Source organism: Dermacentor variabilis, chromosome 2 (genome assembly GCF_050947875.1).
Source record: "Dermacentor variabilis isolate Ectoservices chromosome 2, ASM5094787v1, whole genome shotgun sequence".
NCBI classification, from domain to species: Eukaryota; Metazoa; Arthropoda; class Arachnida; order Ixodida; family Ixodidae; genus Dermacentor; species Dermacentor variabilis.
The window spans coordinates 270,763,205-270,787,590 of NC_134569.1; the positions used below are offsets into that span (position 1 = coordinate 270,763,205).

Consider the following 24,386-nt stretch of genomic DNA (forward strand, 5'->3'; position numbering starts at 1 on the left):
GCAAATGAAGCGATACAAGCGACGCCTCAGCAGCCCGTGCCAACGGTCATCCTCACTCATCCGCGGGACCCAGGGACATATTGTGGCACGGACAACGCCGACGTCGAGGACTGGCTTACGATGTACGAACGAGTGTGCAGCAACAACAGGTGGGATCCAACAATGATGTTAGCAAACGTGATATTTTACCTAAGAGGAACTGCGAGGCAATGGTACGACACACACGAAGCTGACCTAACGAGCTGGGATGTCTGCAAAGAAAAAATGCGAGACCTGTTTGGCAGACCTGTCGGTCGTCAGCTGGCGGCAAAAAAAGAACTTGCATGTCGCGCTCAAACGTCCACAGAATCCTATGTCGTCTACATACAGGATGTGCTGACCCTCTGTCGCAAGGCTGATAACATGACCGAGGCAGACAAGATTGGTCACATATGGAAAGGTATTGCATACGATGCCTTCAATCTACTGATGTGCAAGGATTGTGCCACTGTGGATGCAATTATAAAGGAGTGCCGGCGCTTCGAACAAGCGAAGGGCCGCCGCGTCGCTCATGCTTTCGACCGATTGACCAATACCGCCGCGACATCTTGCGAAGACCCGCAGCGGTTCGCTCAGCCTGCAGGACCGGAAGATATCACGCGCATCGTTCGCCGTGAGCTTGAGGCCATGGCTCCAGCTCCAGTTCGTCCCGACTGTCGGGAAAGCGTGTCCGCTGTCTCCCTTATACAAGCGGTCGTTCGAGAGGAAATAGCAAGTTTGGGCATTCCATCTCACTGCTCGGTCCGCCATACAAACACCTACCAGATTTCTCAGGCCGCTCGCCCCCAGACGCAAAGATTTCCGCCCCCTCGTCGCAACCAAGCTGACTGGCGCACAGCGGATGATAAACCTATCTGTTTTAATTGTTCCGATGTTGGACACATCGCCCGTCATTGTCGCAACCATCGGTCGTGGATTCCTCGGTGGTCGTCTCCGAGTCACTACCGCCAAGTACCAGACAATCGTACTTTCTCGCCCTATACGCCGACTAGGAACATCAACGCCGACAGTGCTCCACCAAGATCCAGCCGCTCCCCGTCTCCGCAAGGTCGTAGGTCCCGTTCACCTCTCATTCACCGCTCTTCGTCCCCTTCTGCAACTGGTCGCTTCGCTTCGGGAAACTAGGCGGTGCAGCTCCCGGAGGTGAAGCTGCAACTCCGACCCGGCGCACAAATCCTCTAAGGACCCCGCCTACGTGTGGAAACCTACTGGACATTGAAGTTGATGGCGTTCCTGTTAGATCTCTCGTTGACACAGGAGCGCAGCTTTCAGTTATGAGCGCTGCTCTCCGCCGAAGGCTCAAAAAGGTTCTGCCACACGCCGTACCGCGCACTGTGCGAGTCGCCGATGGGAGTACGTCACCGGTCTTTGGAATGTGCACAGCAGGTGTGACCATTGTGGGCTATTATACCGTTGTTCAATTTATCATCCTTGAACACTGTCCACACGACCTAATTCTCGGCCTCGACTTCCTTTCGAAATACTCTGCCCAAATTGACTGCTCCGCAGGTGTTGTACAGTTGGATCTGCCGCTTCCTGCCGACGCAACAACTTGTGCTTCACACCGCTTATGTTCTGCTGAGTTTGCAAGGCTGCTTCCACAGGTGACTACAAATGTCCTCCTGACGCCCTGTCCTCCCGTACCTGATGGCGAGTACGTCGTGTCGCCGCTTACTGACGTGGTTTTGTCGCGCAATATTGCCCTACCGAGCACCGCGAGAACTGCGCTCGCGTACCCATCCTCAATTTTGGATTTTCGTCACATGTGCTGCCATACGCTATCGCCATAGCGCATATCACTCCTTTGGAAGAATTTGAGATTTCTTCTTTGACCTCTGAATCCTTCGTCAGTACCAGCGGACCTTTGTCACTCACTCCTCCGTACTCGACGCCTGCGGACGATGTTTCTAAGATGATCGCCCCTGACCTTCTTTCCGAGCAAACAACAGCTCTTCGTCACCTCCTGTCATCTTTTCGGGACATCTTTGATTTGGACGACCGTCCATTTGGCCAGACATCTGTTGTCACGCATCGCATCAACACCGATGACGCCAGCCCCATTCATAGGCGGCCGTATCGTGTCTCCGCAACAGAAAGGGCCATCATACAGAAAGTAGACAGGATGATGGACAAGGACATCATTGAATCTTCCAGTAGCACGTGGGCATCACCGGTTGTCTTAGTGAAGAAAAAAGACAACTCGTGGCGCTTCTGCGTTGACTACCGTCACCTCAACAGGATAACAAAGAAGGATGTTTATCCCCTGCCGCGCATTGATGATGCTCTTGACTGCCTTCACGGAACCCAATACTTTTCATCAATTGACCTCCGCTCCGGCTATTGGCAGATTAGCGTCGATGAGATGGACCACGAGAAAACCGCCTTCGTCACACCGGACTGTCTGTACCAATTTAAAGTCATGCCGTTTGGATTATGCAATGCGCCAGCTACATTCGAGCGCATGATGGACTCTCTCTTGCGCGGCTTGAAGTGGTCTACATGCCTCTGTTACCTCGACGATGTGATTGTTTTCGCCGGACTTTGAGAGCCACCTGCGGCGCCTCACAACCATACTCTCCGTGTCTTGCAAGGCTGGCCTTCAGCTAAACTCCTCCAAGTGCCATTTTGGTCGCCGTGAAATTAACATGCTCAGCCATCTCGTAAACTCCGCCGGAATCTAACCTGATCTACAGAAAGGTCACGCCATGCGCAATTTTCCTGTTCCTTGTTCAACAAACGATGTCCGTAGTTTTCTGGGCTTATGCTCTTATTTCCGGCGATTTGTGAAAAATTTTGCCGACATCGCTCGCCCTCTCACTGACCTTCTCAGGAAATACGTCTCTTTCTCTTGAGGACCACTGCAGGAGAAAGCCTTCTCTACCCTGATTGAGCGACTTACAACTTCCCCGATTCTGTCACACTTTGGCCCTTCTGCGCCCACTGAAGTACGAACTCACGCGAGTGGTCATGGCATCGGCGCTGTCCTCGCTCAGCGCAACAGGGCCAAGACCGTGTCATCGCTTACGCAAGCCGCCTTCTTTCCACGCCCGAGCGAAATTACTCCATTACTGAGAGAGAATGTCTCGCGCTCGTATGGGCGGTCGCGAAATTTCAACCGTACCTTTTCGGTCGGAGCTTCTGCGTCGTAACCTATCATCATGCCCTCTGATGGCTCTCCTCGTTGAAGGACCCAATTGGATGCCTTGCACGCTGGGCATTGCGTCTACAAGAATATACATTTTCTATTATGTGTAAGTCAGGGCGCCTGCATAAAGACGCCGACTTCCTGTCCCGCAATCCCGTGGATCAACCGGACGACACCGATGCAGACTCGGACATCAGTGTTCTATCCATCTCCGGCTTCCTCCATATTGGCGACGAGCAGCGCAAAAATCGTGTTATTCGAAGATTTATAAAACGCCTAAGCTCCTCGCCCAATGACCCGTCCCTCCAGATGTTCACCTGGCGCGATGGAACTTTATACCGTCGTAGCGTTCGTCCTGACGGCCCTGAGCTCGTCCTAGTCGTTCCCAAGCACCTTCGGCAAGCCGTGCTCCAGCAACTTCACGACGTTCCTACTGCTGGACATCTGGGCATCACTCGTACATACGACCGCCTGCGGCGCTGCTTCTTCTGGCCCGGCATTTATCGCTCTGTGCGCCGTTATGTCGCTTCTTGCGACCTGTGTCAGCGCCGGAAGACGCCTGCTACGCCTCCCGCTGGTTTGCTTCAACCAATTGATATCCCCACAGAGCCTTTCTTTCGTGTGGGCCTAGATCTCCTTGGCCCCTTTCCAATTTCTATCAAAGGCAACAAATGGATTGCTGTAGCAACCGATTATGCCACGAGATATGCCATCGCACAAACGCTACCAACCAGCTGCGCTACAGGTGTCGCCGACTTCTTACTATACGACGTCATCCTGCACCACGGCGCCCCTCGCCAGTTGCTGATGGATCGCGGCCGCTACTTTTTATCGAAGGTCGTCGATGACCTGCTCCGCTCCTGCTCTACAGAACACCAGATTGCTACCACGTACCATCCTCAAACGAACGGCCTCACCGAGCGACTCAACCACACGCTAACTGAAATGCTGGTCATGTACGTTTCCGACGATCACCATGACTGGGACGTTGCTTTACCCTACATCACTTTCGCATACAACTCGTCCCGTCACGACACTGCCGGATTTTCACCATTTTACCTGTTGTATGGCCGCGACCCCACCTTGCCCTTTGACACGTTGCTACCTTCCGCAGTACAATCACCCAGCACTGGTTACGCTAGCGATGCTATTGACTTAGCCGCCCAGGCCTGAGATGTCGCCCATCATCGCCTCACAGTCTCATAAGCTTCTCAAAAGCGACGCTACGACCTTCAGCACCGAGACTACCATTTTTCACCTGGTTCCCTTGTCCTTCTCTGGACGCCTTCACGTCGCGTCGGCTTGTCGGAAAAACTACTTTCCCGGTATTCTGGTCCGTACCAGATCTTATGCCAACTGTCCGACGTGACATAGGAGATCGCCCCGGTCGGTCAGCCTTCAGTGCATCGCAACGTCACCAGCGATGTTGTTCACGTCGCCAGGCTTAAGCCCTATGTCCCCCCATTAAGTGAGGCTCTATAACTTGCACCGGGACGGAGCTGCTCCGCCGGGAGGGTGATGTTACGGTGAAGGGAAGGAAGAAGTTGAATTAGACTAGAGGAAGACGAAGTCTGGCAGTTGCCTAAACGCCATATACGCCAGTTGTAAATATACGTTATTTTACACTCGTGGGCCTGCTTTCTTCCTGCAACAATATTCAATGTAAATTGTAGAAGCATAATAAACAAAATTAGTGATTTGGAAGAAATTTTACTTTGCGAAGATCCTGACATCGCGGTCTTAACAGAGACATGGTTAAATGATACCATTTACGATAGTGAATTTGTGCCGGCTTCCTACAGTACTTCGGAAAGACCGTGGTGGTAAAGGTGGAGGAGTTGCCATACTCTTTAAAGAATATTTAAATATATTGAGCATGCCTAAAGTGCCTAATATTGAATGCATTTTCAGTAAGGAATACCATAACAATGTCCGGTATATTATAGGAGCACTATATAGGCCGCCTGGATCGCCTGTCACAGTCTTGCATAACCTTAAAGATTATATGACAACCTTTATTAGGCTAAATGATCACATTATTTTAACAGGCGACTTCAATTTGCCGGATATTGACTGGTCAACGTTTGCACTCAAAACGCATAGTGATGAATCAGGTGAGGCAATGCTTGATATAGCTTTCTCATTTGACCTGACGCAAAGTGTAGAGTACCTCACCCAAATACAAGGGAATTCAAAATCTATTTTAGACCTCTTCTTTGTTTCTGGAACAATTTTCAATACAACTGAGTGTGCAGTGATACCTGGTATCTCCGATCACCAGGCCGTTCTTTTTACTCTTTTCGGCATGACTCTTGATAATATTTGCTCTCAAATGCATTTTAGAAACTTCTCCCGTGCTGATGATGCTTCCATTATTGATGTTCTTTCCTTTAATTTTTATGCATTATGTAATAACACTGCAACTGTTCAAGAACATTGGGACCAGTTTAAGGCCATGGTACATGAATCTATTGAATGTCACGTACACGTTATTGTTAAAAAGAAAACGACAAACCCATGAATTTCTCGGACGACATTGCAGCTCAAAAGGAAACTGAAGCGCATGAAACAGAAAAAAAAGCAAACATTCTTTCTCCGGAATTGGAACAAAATATAACTTTCCTTAGTTCTCAGCTGAAAAAGCAAATGGTCATTGACAAACAGCATTATTTTGAAAAATCTTTGCCCAAATTTATGTCAGAATCCCCTGAAAAATTCTGGCGTTCGGTTTCCCCAACCTCAAAGACCCATGATCATAAAATCAAAGGTGTTCTGGTCAGTGATGCACAAGAACTATCTAATGTCTTCAATGAACATTTTAATTCCATATTTACTAAAGACAATAACATCTTTCCAAAATTTGAAGCCTCACTGCCGCCTTTGGAGGATCTTGTCATTAGTGAGCGTGGTATCTTAAGTATGCTGCTTAACCTCGAGGTAAGGAAATCACCAAGACCGGACAACATACCTAATGCCTTTTTGAACACATATGCACAATGGACATCTAAATATTTGTTCTGTTTAGAGCTTGTTGGGCGAGTTGGTAGATATTAGCGAACATTGTATAACTGCGCGAACAAACAGACCACAAAGACAGCATGGGACATGGACGGGCGCAGACTTGCAACTAATGTTTATTCCACAACGACCACGTATAAGTACACCCCCGAAATACACCACTGCGCGTGCGCGAAAAAAGGCAAGGATAAAAGAAAAGTAAAACCTTGTATAAGCAAAATGCGACCTACCTACGCGTTCTACGTAGGGCAAACGGGACGGTGTATCAATCAGAGGCTAATGAAACATAAAAGGTCGTTAACCGGTGGATCGCCTTCTAATCTTTCGCTTCATTGCCGAGATTGTAACTGCACGCCAGAGTTAGATGAATGCGCGATATTGTACAGGCATAAGAATGAAGATACGCGTCTTATGGTAGAGACATGGCATATCTATAATGGTGGAAGTGCGTGCGTGAGTCAGCCTTCGATTACTTTACATAAGGAATAGATTAAGTACCTTAACAGTTATCTCTCACGTAGGCCGGCACGTTTACCCGATTGACACGTGGTGTTACCATTCCTGTGCATGCGCAGATGAGTTTTCTGCCTTCTTTCTTTTTTCGCCTCAGTGCCCCCTTCAGTTGATAGTCGGCGTTCGTGTTGTCCACTTCTCTACTCCTGTGTCCTGTCTGCACGCCTCACTTCTATTTTGCATAATGAATCCTTACCAACTAGCTCAGCTTTCTGTCGTTCTACCTACGCTCGTCAATAAACCTCCCATCTCACTGTTGTGTAAATAAACTGAGGCGTCACTGACACATTCTTGTCCCTTCTTTCTAATATGATACGCCTCGAGTAGCTCTCTGGCTCGGCTATCTCGGCAGCGGCACAAAATCTTTACTTCCTTCATGATCGGCTTGCATGTGCACGCCAAGCAGTGGACAGGCAGGTGCCCACTCAAGCCAGTTACAAATATGCAAGTTATGCCGTTATATTAGATATGCAGTTAACTTAAAACTTAAAAAAGGTTAAGAAAGGTTGTGACAAAAAGGTTGTGAAAAAGTTTGTGACAACTTAAAAAAGGTTGTGAAACGGTATGGAGTTGAGATAGCGTTCTCGGCTCCCGGCAAGCTCGCTGGGCTATGCTCGCGCATAGGAAGAAGTAAAAATAACTTCCAAGGGTGCGGAACAAAGCACTTCATTTCCCACGTAGATTGCAGTGCTGGAGTAGTTTATCAGATACCTCTATCATGCGGCAAAGTTTACATAGGCCAAACAGGAAGGTGTGTGAATGTGCGCTTGCGTGAGCATGAATTGTCAATTAGAAATAAAACGAATGGGCACCTGCATGTCCACTGCTTGGCGTGCACGTGCAAGCCGATCATGAAGGAAGTAAAGATTTTGTGCCGCTGCCGAGATAGCCGAGCCAGAGAGCTACTCGAGGCGTACCATATTAGAAAGAAGGGACAAGAATGTGTCAGTGATGCCTGAGTTTCCATGAATACTTTGTTTAGCGCAAAACGACAGGCACAAGAAAGACGACCAGGACAAGGCGCTACTCTCAACTGACATCATTTTATTGCGTCACTCCTTTATAGACCGCTCAAACCAGAGGAACATGCGCAGTGAGCACCATGCGGTGGAGCCACCAACATCCGATTCCAAGAGCGCACTCATGCGACAGGATCCAAAAAACCAAATTCAGCACTGTACAAGACTAAGGAAGGCACACTAATGCAGTGTGGCCCCAATGACTGAATGAAAAATGCTTCCGATAACTCTCGGGCGGTGGTGTCACGGCTTTTTCAAAATCGTGGTATCACGAAACAAGGGTTTGCACTTGCATGTTTTACAATGCTGAGCCAAATGGGAACCTGTGCCTGTTGGTATGGATCGCTCATGTTCTCTAAGGCGCTCGTTAACACAGCGGCCTGAGTGCCCTACATACACTTTGCCATGTAAGATTCCCTTGTCATGTCTATAGCGGTCTATAAAGGAGTGACGCGATAAAATGATGTCAGTTGAGAGTAGCGCCTTGTCCTGGTCGTCTTTCTTGTGCCTGTCGTTTTGCGCTAAACTAAGTATTCATGGATTCGCACCAACTAGCCCGCCAACGCATTGTGCTGAACGCCTCAGTTTATTTACACAACAGTGAGATGGAGGTTTGCTTATACAAGGTTTTACTTTTATCTTGCCTTGTTTCGCGCACGCGCAGTGGTGTATGTCGGGGGCGTACTTATATGTCGTCGTTGTGGAATAAACATTAGTTGCAAGTCTGCGCCCGTCCATGTCCCATGCTATCTTTGTGGTCCGTTTGTTCGCGCAGTTAAACAATGTTCGGAAATATTTGTTCGTTTTATTTACAAGGTCCTTGTGTGAAATTCAAATTCTGAGAGACTAGGGGACTGCCAGAGAGAAACCGCTTCACAAAAGTGGAGACAAGCGATTGATCAAGAACTACCGCCCAATTTCGCTAACATCGACTGCTTGTAAACTACTTGAGCACATAATTCACAATCGCATATCAAACTTTCTCGAAGCTAACAATTTAGTTACTAAAAATTAGCATTGATTCAGGAGGGGTTACTCAACTTGTACAGTACTAGTAGAAACTATACATGATTTTTCCTCTTCAATTAACAATGGAACACAGATTGACGCCGTACTTATGGATTTCTCGAAAGCTTTTGACAGAGTCACTCATGAAAAGTTAATTTATATGTTAGACACAACACTTCATAACAAACAATTAGTAAAGTGGATTTCAGCCTACCTTTTAAACAGAGTACAATTCATTGTTTTTAACAATCATTGTTCTGACAAGCTTACAGTTCACTCTGGCGTCCCTCAGGGCTCTATTCCCTGGCGTCTGTTATTTTTAATATATACTAATGATACTGTGTCTCACATTCCTGTGAAAATTAGGCTTTACGCTGATGATTTTCTCATTTATACGGAAGTAAGAAGTGTCTCAGATCAAATACTACTGAATAGCGCATTGCAAAAAGTTTCTGCATGGTGTGAATCATGGCAAATGTCTATTAATTTTGAAAAAAACTGTATTGATGAGGATTACTCACAAACAGAATGCCTTACCATTTGATTACAGTATTAATGATGTGACACTTGCAGAAGTAACAGAATATAAATGTCTAGGGCTCTGGGTCACTAACAATCTCAGCTGGAACAAACATATTGATTTCATAACGTGTAACGCTTTTCGTAAATTGTTTTTCTTAAGACAGGCATTGCGGTTATCCGCTCCATTTGTCCGCCTCCTTGCTTACAAATGTATTGTTTCGCCTACTTTAAATTATTCTGCCATCATTTGGGACACATTCACTTAGGCTAACATAAAGTAGATCGAGAGGGTTCAAGGAGGGCTGCTTGATATATATATAATTATTACCGACGTACATCGATAACACATCTTTTGATAAAAGTTGGTCTGCCAACAATAAACGAGAGAAATCGTTCTGCAAGACTTAAATTCATGTACCAATTAATTAAACGACACTACAGAACTGAACTCACCCATTTAGTTCATTTTTTGTCTGGGTATGCGACCTGACAACATCAACTAGCTTTAACTCCTTTTCGCATCCGTAATAACTGTTTTAAATACTCATTTCTACCACGAACTATTACCGATTGGAATAATCTCACTAACAATGAAGTGTTGCAACCGTCAATCACGTTATTCACACAACATATTACCTAGTCTGTGTTACTGCATCTCATAACTTTACTGTTCCTATTGTGTATTTTATTTTTTACTGTTTGATATTTTGTTCAAATGTTGTTTTCCTGATACTGGCTGCAGAGCTTCAGCCTGTACCCTTATTTCTCTTGTTTACATTTTGCCATTTTTGTGAAACTGCTTAATTCTTTTTTCCCACCCTGCTATAATACCGATGCCGGGATTGCAGTGTCAATAAACAAATAAAATAAAATAAATATTTGTAATTATGGGGTTTTACGTGCCAAAACCACTTTCTGATTATGAGGCACGCCGCAGTGGAGGACTCCGGAAATTTCGACCACCTGGGGTTTTTTAACGTGCACCTAAATCTAAATACATGGGTGTTTTCGCATTTCACCCCCATCGAAATGCGGCCGCCGTGGCCGGTGTATCGACCGGGTCCCGGTCGAAGAAACCAACAGCACGCGTGTCAAGACAACAGTGAACCTTCATGTGTATTGCGCTGGGCATTTTATACCAGAGCGAGGGAAAGAGGGTAGTGGAAATAGAGGGCAAGGAAAGGCACGTGTCGTTCCAGCATGCAAAGATAGCTCGCGCTGGTTGAACTGATACGATACATCTTCCCCTTCAACGCTGTTGGTTTGTCTGCTGGAAGTTTTGATCGTATCCCAGACATTCAGGAGGACGGCTGTGACGCAGCGACCTGCGTTGTGGCAAAACTTGTTGCGAAGGTGGCTGCGAACAACTTGCCACTGGCGCACTTGAGTCGGATGTGCGGATTCTAGAGAGGCCGGGACCTGCCCTTCATGGCAATACTCTTCGTCTGTAGTGTCCTCAAAAGGTTCGTTCGTTGCCAAGAGGTGCTGCTGATTACGGCGTAAGGTGTTACGGTCCTGCGTTTCCACATAGCAGGAACGTGGTCCGACTGATCCAAGCACTTTGGCTTTTTGTGCCCATGCCGTCCCCTTTATGCGAACGACGTCGTGGCTCTTGAGGCCAGGAAGCACGCGCCTGTTGTGCTTGCCCTGCTTGTGCTTTCTGACTCGCGTGGCAGCAAGGGGTCCGAAGTCCGGTATGGGCGTGCGCAGACGTCTTCCTTGCAGCAGCTCCCCTGGTGAGCGGCCATCCTTCAGTGAACTTGCTCTGTAATTAAGGACGTCAAGCCAAAAGTTTTCATTCGCATCCTTTGTCTTTTTTTAGAATGCGCTTTATTATCTGTACACCTTTCTCGGCAAGACCATTTGACTGAGGGTACTCTGGGCTGGATGTGACATGTTTGAAATCGTACTGCTCAGCAAATAGCGCAAATTCATGGCTGGCAAACTGTGGGCCATTATCTGTGCAAACTTCGGTCGGTATACCATAACGAGAAAATATGGCCCCCAATTTTTGTATCACAGAACTGGCTGTGGTATTAGGCAATAGTTCCACGTCAGGGAAGTTCGACATTGAGTCAAAGGCGCATAGGTAATGTTGGCCACCGTACTGAAACAAATCAACACCAACACGGTACCGGGCTTGTGTGGGTGTTGGGCGCAAGATGAGTGGTTCTGACTGCTGCTTATACGCATAAGTGCATATATACATAAAATATATATATATACATATACATATACATATATATACATATAATATATATATATTATACGCATACGCACACTGGACATTTGTGGATTAGCATTTCAATGTCAGCATTGAGGTTTGGCCAGTATACTGTCTTGCATGGGCTTTGCATTTTCCAATGCCGAGATGCCCTGCGTGAATGCGCTTAGTCCGCAGCCACCTTCATTCCTTTCAAAAGCATTCCTTTAATACAGAGAGCGCAGAAGCAACAGGCTTTAGCGGACCTTCCACAGCCGGACCTTCCCGTAACACCTTACGCCGTAATCGGGAGCACCTCTTGGCAACGAGCGAATTTTTTGAGGACACTACAGACGAAGAGTATTGCCATGAAGTACAGGTTTCGGCCTCTCTAGAATCTCGCACATCCGACTCAAGTGCGCCAGTGGCAAGTTGTCCGCAGCCACCTTCGTTCCTTTCAAAAGGATTCCTTTTACTACAGAGAGCTCAGAAGCAATAGGCTTTAGCGGACCTTCCACAGCACACCCCTGCCCAAGCTTTTGCAGTACCTGGTTGAGATATAGGTCACGCTCGGTCTCACTTGCAAGCCTTGAAGCGGTTCTATCACTTACGAGTGCCGATACTACAGTGACTCCGTGAACTTCGACGTCACCTGTGGGCGAGGCTGTGTCGTTTTGAGGAGCAGGTGCCCGGGAAAGCATGTCTGCCACCACTATCTGCTTTCCGGGAACAAAAGAGGTGTAAGAGGTGAACACGAGGTGTAATTATATTTCAACAACCGCAGAAAGAAACGTTGTACGCTTGGCGGCATATCAGCAATGGCTTTTTTTGTATGTCAATTAATGGGCGATGGTCCCTCTCAAGAATGAACGGGTGACTGTATACAAAGTGATAAAACTTTTCACATCCGAAAACCAACGCCAGAGATTCGTTTTCGATTTGCGAATAGCGTTGCTCCGATTCGCTCAGAGCTCTTGAAGCGTAAGCCACAGGCCTCCAGCTACTTCCGTGACGATACATCAGTGCCGAGCCAACACCGTACTGAGAAGCGTCTGATGTTATCTTTGTTTCTCTGCCGGGGTCGAAAATTGCTAGAAGTGGCGATTTACTGAGCTCTATGCATATAGCCTCCCACTCGCTCTCATGGTTAGGCGTCCAGTCAAACACAACATCGTTTTTTAGCAACGAACGCAAAATGGAAGTGCGCTGAGAGAGCGACGGCACGTATTTGCCAAAGTAGTTGACAACGCCCAAGAGCCTTTGTACCACTAGCTTGTTCTGTGGTGCCGGCATCTTCAGCAAAGCTTCAACCAAACCAGGGTCAGGACGTATGCCCCTGTTGCTGATAATGTCACCAAGAAATAAGACTTCCTCAACACCGAACAGGCATTTTGACGCATTAAATGTCAGACCCGCTTTTGCTGCTGCTCGTAACGCGTTTCTCAGCCTGTCATCGTGTTCTTCTCTGGTAGCGCCCCAAATGAGCACATCATCCACATATACACGCATACGTGGCAGGCCATCGAATACCTCATTGAGCGCCTTCTGAAATACTTCGCTTGCCGATGAGATGCCAAAAGGCAGTCGAAGAAACCGATAACGACCAAAGGGAGTTGCAAACGTGCATATTTTGGCGTGATATTTAGCGTCAAGGCGAGAAAACATCTTCGCGCCTGCAAGCTCCGCTTCTACGTCTTCTCGGCGGGGCATCTGATAATGCTCCCTCTTAAGGGATTCATTAATTTTTCTTGGGTCCATGCATACCCGCAACTTGTCTTTTTTACGCACGATGACCAGTGGGCTTACCCAACCTGTCGGGCTGCTGATTTTTTGAAGGATGCCCTCCGCTTCCATTCGCTGTAGTTCCACACGGAGAGGTTCTCGGTGCGCCAAAGGCACTCGTCTGGCTGGCTGGATGACTGGATGACAGGCACAGCATCCTCGCGAAGGGTGATCCTGTACTCGCGCTGTACACGGCCTGTTCCCTTAATGAGCTGCGGAAATCCCTCGATGACCGCTGAGCTGCTGCTCGTTGTTACAGCATCAATATTCCGCTTGATAAGCCCCAAGTCCTCTGAGGCTTTCAGACCAAGGAGGGCGCTGTGGTCTTTCTTAACAACGAAAAAGTCAGTGTATATCTTACGGTCACCAATCGTAACGTGCGTCGAAAATCTGCCGAGCTGTTTGATGACGCTGCCGCTATACGACCGTAGAACTGCGTGACTTGTCTTCAGCGACCGGCTTTCAATTTTCGAAAAAGCGACAGAGGTATAAGGTTTGCTTGAGACCCCGTGTCGATCTTGAAGTTGATGTCCTTGCCTTCAATATTTGCCGTCATGATCCAGTCCCGGTCACTGCTAATATTACCGATGGCGACGTCCAACACATTGAAATCGTCGTTTTGGTCCTGAGTCTTAAAATCCTGCTGTACCTCACGGACGGTTTCTCTTATTTCGCAGCATGATGCAAAATGGTTACGCTCCTTGCACAAGTAGCATGTTTTCTCGTAGGCTGGACAGCGTCGTGCTGCATGTGTTCGGCTGCAGCGGAAACACTTAAAGACTTGCCGTGGTCCTTGCGCAGCGCTTCGGCTCGACGATGCTGCAAGCACGTGAAGTTCCCCATCTGTCTTCTGCCACAGCGCGTTCTCACGTGCTGACGTTTCCGCCGCCTTGCATAGAGCAACAGCTTTATCCAGGGTAAGCAACTTGTCCATTAGCATCTTCTCTCGGAGCTTCTGGGAGTTAGTACCAAATACAATTTGGTCCCGCACCATCTCGACCATCATCGTTCCGAAGTTGCAGAACTGTGCTTGTCTCTTCAGCGCGCGAAGGAACTGTTCAAAAGGTTCAGCGTCATTCTGGAGTCGAGAGCGGAAGACGTAACGCTCGTGAATTTTGTTTTGTTGCTCAGCGTAGTATTCCTCAAGTTTACCTATGACAGTCGCATAGTCTTGCTTGTTCTCGCCTTCGCTGAACGTGAAGTTATTGTAAACTTCCAGGGCCTCCTCACCAGCCACGCTGAAGAAAAGTGCTGTCTTCGCTGCCTCTGACCTCAGTTCTTCAGAGCATTCTGTGGCTGCCAGAAAGAAATCAAACTTTTCCCTGAACAGCTTCCACGTCCTTCCTCCGTTGGTCGCCAGGCCCAGAGGTTCCGGTGGCTTTACGTACTCCATGTCCTTGGTCTTTTGTTGCAGGCATACAGGGCTTCAGCATCCCACTTCTGACACCATGCATCGACCGGGTCCCGGTCGAAGAAACCATATATATATATATATATATATATATATATATATATATATATATATATATATATATATATATATATATATATAACCACCCGCCTTGCCTCCTGTTCTCTTTAGAGGAACCCTATATTATATATATATATATATATATATATATATATATATATATATATATATATATATATATATATATATATATATATATATATATATATATATATATATGGTTCCTCTAAAGAGAACAGGAGGTAAGGCGGGTGGTTGCGGCACTGAAGATGTCTTAGGGGCAAGGGTGTAGAATTGAGAATAAAGGAGTGCTATGCATAAGACCGCTAACACGGCCATGTGTCAGCGGATGTGTCAGTGGTGTGTCAACGGCCCTGTTCACAGCACTCAATACAGAATGGAAGCAGTATGTGAATAATGTCATGAAGCATATTGACATTTGGGCAAAATGCTTCTTATATGGCACAAATGACCAACAAAAGAAGGTGCATATATATATACTCTGCCGAGGAAAGCATTGTATGTCGCCTTGGAAAAGACAAGTCCACTTGTCGAAACACTGGCTCCCATTTTTACCTTGTTCTCATCTTGCTCATCACCATTCTGAATTTGTTTCTTGTTCTGTCAACTTTAGGTCCTGACCACCCCCAAGAAAGAGGGATATTCATAGCTGCTGATTATAGTGCAGTGCTGTGCAATAGATGTAACATTCTTAGTTGTGCTGCCCACCTATTACCTTATTTATTCGAATCTAGACCGACAGATCTTTTTCAAATAATCAGATTCCAAACTCTAGGGTTGGCTTAGATTCGAGGATCTTAAAAAACGCGGCGGTTTTTCATTGAAACTGCTAAATATGGTGCATAGCTAGCGCCATCTAGAAAAGTCAGTATCGCAGTTGCTACTAGCCGTGCCAATAGCCAACCGCACACAAGCGAAGGTGCCATTTTGACCTGTGTCGTGTCGGCCGTATCAGTGTGACAGTGGAGGTCGGCTCTGCTCGGACTGCCGAAGAGAGAGGTCACGCAGCCTTTCGCTCTGACGACCTCGCCTCGCCAGTCGCACCCGACTCCACGTGTGCGGACGTGCTTGCACATCGTTCCGGCGTGTGCTGCATGAGCGGCGTGGCCACCGCCATCGCGTGCTGCCACGCATGCTCTGCGCAACCTTCTGCGCCTACCTCGCTGCATCGTGCCTGCCGTAGGATCACTCCCCCTGCCCGGCGTCCACACTTCGAGTGACGAGACACAGAGACGACACCTGCTTCACGCACGGGTGTGGTGCTTTGTGCACGCGCCACGTGTGTTGTGTTGTGCTCGCGCTGCGCGTGTCGAGCGAGAGTTTGTTTTCCGCGGTGGGGATGCGTTTCTGATGACGTGCTGATATCGTGCCCTGCGGTTCTGTTGTGCGAGCGCTTCCTTTTTTTTTTTTTTACATCATGAGTTTCCTCCCACCGGAAGGACGCCCACCGCGCGCGGGTCACCGTCGACATGCCAGCACGTCGCTAGTGACATTCGAGCCGTCTACTCTTCAAGAGCTCCGTGCGAGAGAAGAGCTCCAGAACCGTGCCGCGCACATTGTCGACGAATGGCTGCGCAAGCAGGCTACCACTACGCAACCAGCGGCTCCTGCTCTGCCTATGGCTGTACTCGACAGCACTGGGGAACCGGCAGCTGTTGTGGAGTTACCTCAGGCGAGCCCCATCTCCCTGACGCTGGACTCCACCCTAGCTGAGAGGACTGCCGCCTCCCTCCCCTCTTCAGACGACGAGGAAGAAATGGATTCCTCGAGCCCGTGAAGCTAAGAGTGAGGAGGACGATGTGGCCGGCCCTCGCAAGCAGCCATCAAGCGCCCCACCGTGCTCCGAGGCTCACGTATCACCCGACGTACGCTCGGAGCGGACGGATGTCGACAGCGCAATCCCCCGACAACCAGGAGTGACGGCCATCAAATCGTCCCTGCCCCACGCACAGGACAGCGGTGGTCCCGAAACGTCGGCGCCGGCTGCTGCGACCTGCCTGTCCCCGCTGGATGGATGGATGGATGGAAGGTAGGAGCGTCCCCTTTGAAACGGGGCGATGGCAGTTGCCACCATGCTCAGATTTTTATTTTGCCTTTTATTTTTATCTGTGTTGTGTGTTATTGAATTTCTCGGTTTTCTTTAAATACGTCTTCCTACCCTTTTAACCTTATGTCACCTCTCTGCTTTTGAGCCACCAATCCTCCAATCGCCTTTTGCTAATTTCCACCGCATATTTATTTACATGACTATCATCTCTGAACCCTAGGGCCTCAGGAAGGGTGACTGTGGCCGCATCGACATCGGGATTGATACCATCACATTCTAGTATGAGGTGTTCCATCGTTTCTACATATTTACCACACACAGTACATGTGTCTTCTTCTTCGTTAAATTTCTTTTTATAGCTCCGCGTTCTAAGACATCCTGATCTAGCTTCAAAGAGTAGGGCACTGCCTCTTGAGTTATCATAAAACGCTTCCTTCCTGATCTGCTGTTTCCAGTATCGATATAGTTCTACATTATGCTTCTTTTCCATTGAATTTATCCAATTTTTGCCTTCCGCATTTTTAACCTGTCGTTTAATGCTCTGTCCTTTTTCGTCCTCGTGTCAGGCATACTTACTGGTTAGCTTCCTAGTTCTTTTCCGCCATTGTGAGTCAACGCTCTTTCTGTATAGGTATTTAAACACCTTAGCTGCCCACCTGTTATCATCCAATTTCCTCAGACGTTTTTCGTATAGGATTTTACTCTGAGCTTCCCGTGCTTCGAATGATGCCCAGCCCATATCTCCCTGTACTGCTTCGTTTGTGGTTTTCCCGTGGGCACCTAGTGCTAACCTTCCCACAGCTCTCTGATTTACTTCTAGTCTCGACTGAACCTCTGCCCTTAAACACAGGACCGCATTCCCGAAAGTAAGCCCCGGCACCATTACTCCCTTCCAAATGCCTCTCAGTACCTCATACCTGTTGTAACCCCACAATGCCTTATGTTTCATTATCTCGGCATCTCTTCGCCCTTTTGCTATTAGAGACTGTTCGTGCTTTTCCGTGTACATCTGCCCTTTGTTTATCCATACCCCGAAGTTACTTGTATTCGGCCACTCGGGGTATTTCGTGGCCTTGTATTGTAAGCTCCTGATCAGTTGTATCGTTGAAAAACATCCCACCGGACTTAGCTGCACTAAAACTGAAACCTAAACTGTCTCCTTCGTCCCCACAGTAATTAACCAGAGTTTGCAAATCTTCCTGGCTATCTGCTAACAGTACAATATCGTCCGCATACATTAAACCCGGTAGTCGTTGCTCAACAACCTTTTCGCCTAATCTGTACGACAGATTATACCCTAGATTACTTCGTTGTAACCTTCTTTCCATGCTTATCATATAAAGCATGAACAGCAGCGGTGATAGAGGACAACCTTGCCTTAATCCTTTGTGAACCTCGACAGTTGTCGTACTCTTGATTCCTTCCCATGTTATTTCAACATTATTTTCTCGATATAGTTCCTGTAGAAAATCAATTACCTCATTACCGATACCTTCAGCTTTTAATATGTTCGACAGGAGTTCCCTGTTCACATTGTCGTATGCACCACTTATGTCCAGGAAGGCTAAATACAGAGATCTATTTTCCGCCTTAGCTATTTCTATGCACTGGGTAAGCACGAACAGGCTATCATCTAAGCGCCTACCACTTCTGAACCCGTTCTGAAGTTCTCCAAGTATTCTATTACTTTCTACCCATGACTGCATTTTTAATTTCACCGCCTGCATCGCCAGCCTATATATAACTGATGTTATCGTAATTGGTCGGAAAGATTTTATGTTCTTCTTATCACCTTTCCCTTTATAAATCAAATTCATTTTACTCTGTTTCCAGCTGTGCGGAATTTGCTTATTTGTTATGACTGCCTCCAATGCTTTTATCAGCGTTTCCTTGCTTCTTGGGCCAAGTTCATTAATTAACTTGATTGGAATTTCGTCTATCCCCGCGGACGTTTCGAACATTTGCTTCCGCCTTTTTCCAGTTAAGATTGGTCAATTCTAAGCTGTTTTCTATTATGCTATTCTGTGTTGCTCCCTCACTTGCGGCGATTACCCTATCGTCTTTCCTAAATGACTCTGCTATAACTGAACCAATGTAGTTCACAGCGTCATCTCCCTCTAAACAATTTCCTTCGGCATCGTGAATCTGTTCCTCTTTTCTGTGATTAGCTTTACCCAGCCAGCTTATATGGTTCCAGAATTTTCTTGACCCCCCTTTAGTTGCATCGCGAACTTCAGCCAGCCAGCGATCAGAGGACTGCTTTATTTTAGCCTGGACGAGGACCTGCACTTGTTGTTTCTTTTGTCGATAATATTCCCATTTTTGGCCTATTTCCTCTTCAGATAACTGCGCCCTCTTTGCTTCTCTGTGTTCCCGAGATGCCCACCGTCGTTGTTCGATGGCCTCTCTAATTTTCTTATTCCACCAACTTCGTGGCTTCCCCTTTCCTCTCCAGCGGTTTACTCCTTTTACCTCTTTTATTTTTGTACTAATGAGTAGTTCTAACTGATTGTAGTCCCACCTTTCCATGGGATGTTTCTTTATTGCTTCCTCTATGCCAGCCGCTATTTGCGCTATTTGCGCGTCATTTAATTTTGCGTACTCTTTTTGGCTTCCCTGCATTTCTCTTTTGAGTAGGGCTCCCAACTGTAGACTAATACGCTTATGATCACTTCCGAGGCTGTACTTCCCCTCTTCGTCTATTTCCATTATTGCTAGCTTGCTATACAATCCCTGCGACATTAAGCAGTAGTCAATGGTCGTTTGTCTGTTACGGGACTCCCACGTGATTTGTCCCTCACACTTAGTTTCTCTATTTACTATAACTAGGTTGTGTCGTTCACAGAAGTCTAGCATCAACTTGCCATTACAATCTGTGTATCCATCCAGATCCTCGATGTGGCCATTCATGTCACCCAGCAGACAAATATCGGCACCTTCTCCAAACTTCTTTATATCGTCATCGAGACACTTCACTAGATCTTTGTTCTCTTGCCTGTATTTGTCCCCTGTCCCTAAATAAACTACTCCTAGCCATGCCTTTTTACCGGCAATTGTACCTGATACCCAGACATGTTCTTTGCAAGTTAACTTTATTCTTTGCCAATTTGTTCCTTGGTGTATGAGCATACCTACTCCTCCTCCCTTCCTCTCCGTTGTTGTTCTATTGCTCCCTTCCCAGACGTAGCCTTCAATAAGCGGTGGGTCTTCTAGATCCCTGAGGTGTGTTTCGCATAGCGCGTATGCACCTACTTCTTCGTCCTTTAACTGCTGTTCTATTTCTAACCACCTCGCTCTCTTTCTACCGCCTTGAATGTTTGTGTACCTGAACCTGGTGTTAAACTTATTTGTAGTTTTCTTCCTGGACCTCCTAGTGGCCATTTTATTGGCGTCAGCTTCTATTGTTGCACTTTCTACACTGTTTCTACCTACCCCTACGCCCTGAGGCGCAGTGGACCCCCTAAAAATGCTACTGCCCGACCTGCCAGGCGCCAGCCGATCTCGGCTCCTAGCCTTCCATTAAAGTGGATGCCATCTCGTGTAAAGCCTCCGCCAAAGCCTGCTCTATGCACTTCTCTGTTTATGTCTGCCACTTCAAATCCTTTCTTCTCCTGGCTTAGCTTTCTTATTTCACAATTTACAGCCACAACGTCCTTGGCAATTGCTCCGTTCCTTCCTTGCACCTCCGGCACTGTGCATACCACGATCTGGACTTGCTGTGCTATCGCCCTTAAATCGTCAACTCCCTCCGCTAATCTTTCCACTACTTTTGCAGCTTCACCATTCAACACATCATTTAGCCCCGCCGCTACCACTACCAAATTGCGCTCTGCAACATTCTCAGAAAGCTCGCTTTTTGTTTCTCTCAGTACTGCGTCCATTGTCCTGCCTGGGAACGTCCCGACTGCTACCCGCTTATCACCCTTTGCACGCTCCATTATAGCTCTTTTGCAGCTCCTCATATTTTAATCACCACCGATAAGTACTAAGGCATTCTTTCCCTCCCTCCTAACTTCCAGGTTGTGCTTATCATTGACTATGAGCTCATTCCTTGGGGTTAGCTTGTTCCCCTCCTCTCCTCGCGCTCGCTGGCACTCCTGTGGCTGCAGCGTCGCCTCCCGCGGGGCGTGTTGCGCTGCTTCGCTATTACTACGCCAATTCACCGGCGGCGAGCTGACTACCGCTTGCTCTGCCACCCTGCCCCCGACTTCGCATGTAGGTTCTACCCTACTTTCTATGCTTTTGCCACCGGCTTGGTGTCCCGATCCATCATTCTCCGCTGCGCTCGTCTCAAGCGCATCGAGACGCCTATGTAGTTCTGCTCTCCTCTCCCTCTCTTCTCCAAGCTCGGTCATGGTTCTTACTAATTGCGCGGCCTGCACCGCTTCCACCTTGACCAACTCGGCGACTTTCGCCTGCAAAGCTAACCGCCTCTCCCGCTCCTCCCTCAGGTCTGCTTTCAGCTCCTCGAACTTGGCTGTCCAATTTCCTTCCAGTTTTTGGACTGCTTCCCTGACCCCTTCGCACAGCCTGCACGTAAAGCTAGACTCCTCCGCGTCTGCTAAGCTCTGGAAACTGGTCTCGTCGAGGGAGCACCAGCGCAGGCACTCGTCGCACTGCACTTGCTCCGCGGCCCCCGCGGCCTTCCCTTTCTTTGGTTTCATCGCTAGGCCTACGTCCTTAGGCTCAACGAGCACGTCCGCCCAATCACTTCGAAGAGCTAGCTGAGACAATGCCTCTTTTACTAGATGCCAGCCGCGTTGTCCGTAAACTCGGTTCCTGGCCCTCTCCCGTTTCTCTCCTCCGCGAAAAAGGGGCTTTACCGCGAAAAGGCAACGAGCGCCGCTTGTGGCGGGCGTCTGCAACCTAGATCACGTGCTGCGGCCTCTGAGGTTACCATAGCGTCTGTTGCCATCTCGGAGGCCCGCGATAACGCTCGCTAACCGACGCCCGCGCATACAAAGCGCCGGCGGAGCATTCAGCCGCCGCTGCCACATCCGCCGAAAGTTCAAAGGGCAACGAGCGCCGTTTTACGGAATTTATGCTGAACTAACTTCAACTAAGGAAACCGCCGCCGCAATGGGAAGCGAGCAACGCGGCTGGCATCTAGTAAAAGAGGCATTGGCTGAGATAGTTAAATAGGCCTATCAAATAGGTCCCGCCTAGCACCTAGGCCTAACGAGGGAAACCGCCAGACCTAGACAAAGCCGGTACGTTTACCACGCTTACCACGAATTCAAAATTTGCGCTCCTGCTCCATGCAAAAGAAAACACTTCAAAAACATCAGCTAATAAGAAGAAAAATGAGTACTTAGCTACGAGCGAAGTCGCTGAAGCCTCGACACAGGAGCGTCCGCACGCCCAATTACTATTTAAATGCAAAAAGAACAGCAAATAAAAACAGAAGAAAGCTCAAAGCATGCACAAAAACTTATGATTTCGTCGTCGCCACGGAGCCCCGAAAAGCACGTCCATCCGCCACAAAATCCAAATCCGCCGCTGGATGGATGGATGGATGGATGGATGTTATGAGCGTCCCCTTTGGAACGGGGCGGTGGCTTGCGCCACCAAGCTCTTGCTACTATGCTGCCTAATCTCCTACCTAGGTAACCAATGAAAAAAAAAAGAACTATGAACTACCACGTCCAAATTTTCTGATGCCCTATTGCGAACTGTGCTTTTGTACGTCTCCGTCTTTTGTCGTTTCCCTACTTTTCTTCCACCAATCCTCCAATCGCCTCTTACTGATGTCTATTGCGGACCTGTTTGCTTTACCACTGCTCCCGCTGAACCCAAGGGCTTCAAGGAGGCCAGTGGTGCCTAAATCGACCGCTGGATAGACGTCTTCACATTCTAATAAAATATGCTCCATCGTTTCCCTAGCTTTACCGCAGCAAGCACATGCTTCTTCTTCCTTCTTATATCTCGCTTTATAGGTGCGTGTTCTAAGGCATCCCGATCTCGCTTCGAAATGTAATGAGCTTCCCTTTGAGTTATCATAAATGGTTTCTTTCCTAATTTCGTTTTTCCCCTTAAGTAGTTACTCATGGCAGGTTTCTTTTCCATTGCCGCCACCCATGAGATTAATTCAGCCTCTCTGACTTTCCGCTTGACCTTCTTTGTTGCTGTGTTGCCCACCCCACAGGCCGCATACTTGCTGGTAAGCTTCCTAGTTCTCTTCCTCCACTGTGAATCAATGTTTTGCCTGTACAGATGCCTGAACACTCTCCCAGCCCATTTACTTTCCTCCATATTCCTCAGCCGTTCTTCATACTCAATTTCACTGCGAGCTTCCCTCACTTCAAAACTAGTCCAGCCCATATCCCCTTGCACAGCTTCATTTGTAGTCTTCCCGTGAGCGCCCAATGCGAGGCGACCCACTGACCTTTGGTTCCCGTCGAGTCCTGATTGTACCCCTGATTTAAAGCAAACAACCGCATTTCCAAAAGTAAGTCCTGGAACCATTACCCCTTTCCACATACCTCGGAGGACCTCGTACCTATTGTATCCCCATAGCGCTCTGTGCTTCATTATGGCTGCATTTCTCTTCCCCTTGACTGTTATGGTTTTTTCCTGTGTTTCCATATATCCGTTGCCTTCGTTTATCCATATACCAAGGTATTTATATTCTGTTACCCGAGGTATTTCTTGGCCCTGTATCTCCACTGTCTGTTCACTGTTTTCATTGAATACAATAACACCTGATTTTCTAACACTAAATTTCAAACTTAAATTGTTGCCTTCCTGTCCACAGATATTAGCCAGACGTTGCAAATCACTTTGCTTGTTTGCGAGCAACACAATGTCGTCCGCATAAAATAAACCTGGGAGTTGCTGCTCTATTACTGCACCTGCCTGTTTGTATGAGAGATTAAACCCGATATTACTTCCTTCTAGCGCCCTCTCCATCCTCACCATGTACATCATAAACAGAACGCGAGCGCCGTCTCTCGGACGCCTGATGAGTCATCGACTGCCTCCTTGGCACTTTCTCCAAGAGAGGGCGCGACTACTCATGATCACGCTGGTGATCACCTGGTGATAGGGGACTCCAATGTGGGGTCCCCTATGAAAGCAAGATGTATGAAAGCATCTAACCCTACAGCTAGAATAGAACTGGCAGAACTTTCGAAGTTAATCAACAAGCGTAAGACAGCTGACATAAGGAAGTATAATATGGATAGAATTGAACATGCTCTCAGGAAAGGAGGAAGCCTAAAAACAGTGAAGAAGAAACTAGGAATTGGCAAGAATCAGATGTATGCGTTAAGAGACAAAGCCGGCAATGTCATTGCTAATATGGATGAGATGGTTCAAGTGGCTGAGGAGTTCTATAGAGATTTATACAGTACCAGTGGCACCCACGACGATAATGGAAGAGAAAATAGTCTAGAGGAATTCGAAATCCCGAAGGTAACGCCGGAAGAAGTAAAGAAAGCCTTAGGAGATATGCAAAGGGGGAAGGCAGCTGGGGAGGATCAGGTAACAGCAGATTTGTTGAAGGATGGTGGACAGATTGTTCTAGAGAAACTGGCCACCCTGTATACGCAATGCCTCATGACCTCGAGCGTACCGGAATCTTGGAAGAACGCTAACAT

At 47.6% G+C, this 24,386-nt stretch overlaps 1 protein-coding gene across 11 annotated transcripts in view; it reads right to left on the reverse strand.

Moving 5' to 3' along the window:
* LOC142573299 (tRNA-queuosine alpha-mannosyltransferase) overlaps window positions 1-24,386 on the reverse strand; it is a 308,316-nt gene that overhangs the window by 17,458 nt on the left and 266,472 nt on the right. For 2 of the 11 annotated variants that reach the window (XM_075682958.1, XM_075682945.1), the window contains exon 8: window positions 10,365-11,029. The exons of 6 other annotated variants lie outside the window; for them this stretch is intronic. In XM_075682958.1, the coding sequence (XP_075539073.1) occupies window positions 10,772-11,029 (258 nt within the window). In that variant the 3' untranslated portion in view covers window positions 10,365-10,771. Of the gene's footprint in view, window positions 1-10,364; window positions 11,030-24,386 lie in introns of those variants that run through there. 3 more of the 11 variants (XM_075682946.1, XM_075682947.1, XM_075682954.1) reach the window with 3 other exon arrangements.